Genomic DNA, 6000 nt, shown 5'->3' with positions numbered 1-6000 from the left:
TTAGCCACTGCCCAACATCTTGGTCGCACGCTGGTTGGCCTCGTCGATCCTGGTCTTGTTGGAATCGGCCTGAAAGGAGAAACACGACAGGTTTTGACACAGCTCAGGTAACAGTTTTAAAGCCAGTGCTGAATGGTGGAGGTGGGAGTAAGGTTAGTAAAGAGAGAAATGCTGAGCTAATGGACAAAGGATGAATAAAATATTCTCCATTAGTGTGTCAAACTCGTCAAACTCAGGCTTAATCTGCACAGAACCAGCAAGACTCTCTTTGTTGTTTTGTATGTTTCTTTTTACTTTTTTCTTAAATTACGTACTTTTGTGGTTTTTCAACAATTTCCTCATGGATTAATAAAGCCTATCATGTCTTACAGTATCCTCGAAATATAGTGTTACAAACACAATTTATTTATGTTTAAATCTGATGCTGTAAAGAAAGTATTAATGTCAATATGCTAATAACTGCTTTCACGATTTAAAAAAGTAGTCTGGAATATTTAGCAACTTACAATACAACAAACGTGTACTTATATTTTGTAATATATTTTGTATTGTATATTTTATTTTGGAGAATCACTCTTCTCAATGGCCCCATCTTTTTCCAACTTTGTATTAAATGCTTGTTTTCTATTCCAACAACTTGGAGAGGTTGTTGTCTAGAAACAACTAAAATTGACTCGTATCCACCAATAACCATGAATTAAAAATTCCGTGATATTCTTCCATTCAGTGGTCGATAAATGCAGCGCTCCTTGCACAGTACCTTCTCCATGATCCTGTCAACCTGGCGGTTCTGCGTGTCAATTTCCTGACCCATGTCCAGGGCCATGTGACGCAGATTACCGATGATGCCGCCCACCTGCTCCAGGTTCTCGTCCATTTCATTCTCCCGGGCATCTTCTGTTACCCTGGTGCACATAGGAGGAGGAGGTGTGATTAATTATTGGCCAGTGTCGTACAGCAACTGTACAGTACAATATGGTACAAAACAAGTGTATATATACATATATATATATATATGTATATACAGTAGGATGGACAGCACGTTACATGACTTTTTCTAATATTGAAAATGCTTTAGTTATGTATTGTAGTCAGTGTGTCACAGTGTGTTGGCATAAATGTTGTTGGAATTATCTACAATATTTTCTATCTTTAGATTCTTTTAGCCCTTTTTTAATTTGATTTGATGGTCACAAACAAAAAAGTTTGGAAACTTGGGGAATAACATTCAATAGTTAACATTTGCAAATAGTTTGCTCTGATGTTGACATTTTTTTCTAAATATGAATATGAATATGAATCATGGCTACTTATTGCTGCAGACTGAGCTGAATGTGTCCCGGTGACTCTGAGGATTCCTTCAGTCTGTCAGGGTCTTAACATCATTATTGATTTGATTTTTATTGATGCTTTGTTCCTGCCGCAAACAGTATGAAAGTGACTGATATGTTGTCCATAATAATAACATACCATCATATTATACAATAAAATACAATAATGGTGAATGATATGTTTTACCTTGAAGGTCTAAATCTAATAAGGGAAAAGCCTCATATAGCACTGTAGCTGTAAACTATCACACACTCAAATACGCGCAAACACAAGCACAGAGAAAGACGTAAGCAGGCTAGCTACACACGCAAACCCACACCTACACAGAGTAAACTCACCTGCGGATGAAGCCCCCACTGATAGCCATCTGTTCACGCTCATCCACCACTCGAGCCCCAGGCTGGCTGTTAACAACACCATCCTGGTTCGCTCCCCAGGCCTGGCCACCGCCCTTAATCCTGCCACACACACATTTCAGTCAGGGCCAGAGAAACTGTTGTCTCGGTACTGTGTGTATGTGTGTGTGTTTAGATGTATTTGTTTTTGTACATGTATGTGTGTGCACTTGTTTAACTGTTTGAAGATGTAACCTAGGCTAGGTGCACTGTGGATGTATGTTTAAGTGTACATCGGCCACAGTGTGTGCCATGTGAATGTGCAGTGTAGTGTTACTGTGTATGTATATAGAATTGCCTGTTTTCTAGCTACTTACTATGAAACATATACATGAATATATGTTTAGAATACATTGTATAGTACGGTTTCAAGCCAATCAGCCTACCAGAAAGCAACATGGCATGTATGATAAAAGTCATATACATGCATTTGCAGTCTGTTAGTGAATAATTGATCTCACATGCAGATCAATTGAATCTGAGCATAATAAGCTCACATGTGGCTTGTGTTAAAAAGTGATTGAGACTCAGAAAAGTCTCCCACAAGCACATATAGAAGAGCACAAACACAGAACACAGTGACCAGAAGAGACACAAACACACGCACATTCAGTACATGTAAACATGCAGAGTGAGAGCACATGCAAGGCAGAGGCATTGACACGGGAAAGGGAAACATGTAGAGAGTGACAGGTTCAGATACATGTTGTATCTGTTAAAAGAAAACTAAACAGTTAGATCCACTGTGGAGAACCAACCCCAAAAAATTAAAATTAAATAAACTGAATGTGATCATTTTACATGCAGGAATTTAACACAGTAGCATTGATCAGCCCTTCATTTCATTTCTGGATGCAAATTAGGATAACACACATACAGTCAAATAGTTGATGTAATTCTTAGCATTTGTTTTGTTATGCATGGAGTGCCTTATGGATGGAAGTCACCATTGAGAATAATTTTTAAAAACATAATTTGCACACATGCAACATTGTTGTCTTGAGGCAGTAAATGACACCCATCGGACCCTCCAGACAGTTTATAACAACAAGCAAGAATTATTTTTTCCTCTGCTATTTGACCCAGGACTGCAGTATAAAGAGTCTAGCTCAGATGATGCGCATGACATAACCACAGGATTACATAACGAGTGGCTCATGACGGGGAGGACCAGAGAGCTATAGAATAGACAAGATCTGAACCCAAAAACCCCCACGTGTGGAAGCAGGACCCAAACGGACCAAATGGAGGCAGGAAATCCAGAATATTAATTTCATACAGTAAACAAAAGGTTTAAAAACAGGTCGTTTCTATTAAAACGTACACCATCTCTTATCAAATGACTGCTGTGATGCAAATAAAGCAGATTAGTCACATGTGTTACATGTCAAGATCCTGCTCAGCCCTGTTTCGGAGAAAAGAATCATCTGTTGTTAAAATATCTGTTGATGATATTTATACTCCATGGACATACTAACTGTAGTAAAAAAGAGAAGGCAAAGAAAAAGTATAACAAAAAAGTACCATTCAAGGTCCCATCTAACATAGAAAATCATATACTGCACCGTTAAGGCATTACTTCATTTCAAGAGCATGCACTAAGAAATATGTTTCTGTGAATTGAAACAAAATAACCCAAATACAGCCCTTTAATTGTTGGTTCCTCAAACACTTGTGTTTTCTATAGCTCTGAGAGAGAGAGTACATGTATTGCTCCCAGAGTGTTGTGAGCTCAGACATGACTCGGTGGCCATAGTTTGGCTGTTTAGGCCCAGAGAACAGATCACGCAGGAGTTTGGCAAAACAATAAATTTGAAATCCATTGAGTGTTCGAATAAAAATAGTTTGCCTAACTCATGCATGATATTTCATTATGTAAGACAGTCCTGAGGGAGGAGAGGGAACAGCCAACTCAAGCATCTTTAGTTCGACATTTAGTTGCTCTCATTGTTTTAAATGTATCTTCCGTCTGCGTTTTTGCTTTTGAAGTTATTTTGCTTGACTCTTAATAACTTGAATGACCTTCACAATTCCCTGAATATATCAAAAGATTGTACAAAATATAAATATATAAACGATGTATAAAAATATACATTCAAGATTAAAAATAAAAAAAATCAATTAGACTTAAAGGTTCAGTGTGTAGAATTTAGTGATATCTAGTGGTGAAGTAATATGTTGCAGCTGACTACCCCTCACCTCACATGAAAGAGAACCTGTGGTAGCCTTCAGTTGTCATAAAAACTCAAAAGTTGTTTAGTTTGTCCAGTCTGGGCTACTGTCAAAAACATGGCAGTCTCTTTAGAGAGGAACCGCTCCCGATATAAATATAAAGCAATTCAATATGAGGGGCCCATTCTAGTGTAAAGAAAACAACAATTAATACATTTAGATGCATCTCTTTCACCTAAATCTTACACACTGAACCTTTAAGAAATACATCATTAGTTAAGATTATGTTATATTGAGATATATGCTTTATATGCTCTTATGGTTTGATGAGAAGATACCACTCTCATATTAATGCACTCAATATGAAGCTCCAACCAGCAGACAGTAAGCTCAACAAAAAAACTGAAAAGAAGAGGAAATAAAAATAATACTGCATTATTTTCTTACATATTCTTACTCAGCTTCTTTTTATTTTATATAATATATTATAATGCACTTTTATTTTATACTCTTACCTATATTGTTTATATCTATTTACTGTTATTGTCTTGGCCTGTATATATTTATATTGTTGGCTGAAGCGACTGTAATGAAATCCATATTCCCTCTGGGATCAATAAAGTAACTCAGTGACAGAGGTGCAGGCATAGAGAGTTGATTTTGATACATTTTAATAAATGGATTTTCGTGATGATGCTAATTGGATTTTGTTAGCTAAAGCTAGCTTTATGACCTGTTGTCAATCTGCAGGTATATGCTAAGCTAACTGTCTGCTAGCTCCACCTATATATTGGCCATGTAGACATGAAAGTGGTATTGATCTCCTCATGCAGCTCGAAACCAAGTAATTTCCAAATAATTAATTTAAAATCAGATACCTTACTTTTAATTTATTGCAACCAATTATTTAATATGAAACATAAAAAAGCAACATCCATATATTTCCGAACGGCTGCAAAATGTGGTAAAAAAGGCAGCGAGTTGATTTCTCCTTTGGTCGTACTCGGCATGATGCATCACGCTGCAGGGTGTTAGGGTGGGGGCCTGGGTGGGGTTTAGGGGGATGGTGAGTGTTGTTGTAAGATCCCTGCTGATGCTGCTACCTGCCGGAAGAGAATCTCTCATCCAATGTGGAATGAAGGGCTTTTGAGGACAGACACAGCCTCGGAGGCCACAAAGCAAAAAAAGTGGCATTGGCCCTGTTGGGCATGTGTGTAGTGTTCATGCATGCACGCTATATTTCACTCAATCAGTCTCCCCTTAAGCAAACAAACCCCCCACACGTGCATGCAGTGCTGGTGCCTGTTCAGAGAGTGTGTTGTCGTGGCTATGGGCCCGACTGCTCACACCACAGGTCACCATGCTCTATTCACCAGAAGCAGGCAGACGGAGAGAGAGAGAGAGGCAGGTATAGGCAGGCACTGAAACACATGCGGTCGGGCGACACAGGCAGCACCTACTTGTTACAGGGACATGAACATAGACCACAGAATTGTCCTAGATTGTTCAAATTCTTTTCTGCATCCTTCATGTCCTTATTGATTTGGTCCATCCCCTCCTCGATGCGCTCCAGTTGTTCTGATTACCAACACATTGTCATTTTTCCAGCAAAAGTACGAAAGCACGTGAGAAGAGAAGAGAGAGGAGGAGGTCGTGGGTGGAGGGAAGGAGGGTAGGGGGAGTAGAGAGGGGGGGAGACAAAGGAGAAGAGACAAAAAAAGACATTGACTGTGACAAGAGAGACATCAGACATCACCACCACCATCACCACCACCAGCACTGGACAGGCAAGAGCGCACAGCTCCCAGCCGGTACCTACTTTTTAATACATGGGCATATCAGACCACAGCATTGTCCTATATCTTTTAAATCTTTCTCGGCATCCTTCAGGTCTGCGTTCACCTTGTTCATGCCCTCCTCCACACGATCAAGTTGTTCTGGTAGGGACAAAGGCATGAGAGCAGTGAAATAAAGTTGACTGGTTGCTTTTTGGCGCTCTACGCTACAGGCAAGGTGTTTTGGCTAGAGGCAGAAGGCAAAGCAGGCAACAAGCATGAAGATTACCTTTAAACCAAATGATTCCTTCATCTATTGCTTTGCA

General features: G+C 39.2%; 1 protein-coding gene across 1 annotated transcript in view; it reads right to left on the bottom strand.

The window, feature by feature from the left end:
- The window catches only part of LOC128439935 (synaptosomal-associated protein 25-A), a 34639-nt gene continuing 28639 nt past the window's right edge, over positions 1-6000 (bottom strand). The window contains exons 5-8 of the mRNA XM_053422469.1: positions 5360-5477; positions 1671-1790; positions 761-905; positions 1-69 (exon numbers count right to left, since the gene is read on the bottom strand). Coding sequence (XP_053278444.1) covers positions 1-69; positions 761-905; positions 1671-1790; positions 5360-5477 — 452 coding nt within the window. The remainder of the gene's footprint in view (positions 70-760; positions 906-1670; positions 1791-5359; positions 5478-6000) is intronic.

The sequence above is a fragment of the Pleuronectes platessa genome, chromosome 1, assembly GCF_947347685.1.
Source record: "Pleuronectes platessa chromosome 1, fPlePla1.1, whole genome shotgun sequence".
NCBI classification, from domain to species: Eukaryota; Metazoa; Chordata; class Actinopteri; order Pleuronectiformes; family Pleuronectidae; genus Pleuronectes; species Pleuronectes platessa.
Note: the sequence above shows the minus strand (reverse complement) of the source record. Positions and strands in the feature narration are given on the sequence as shown.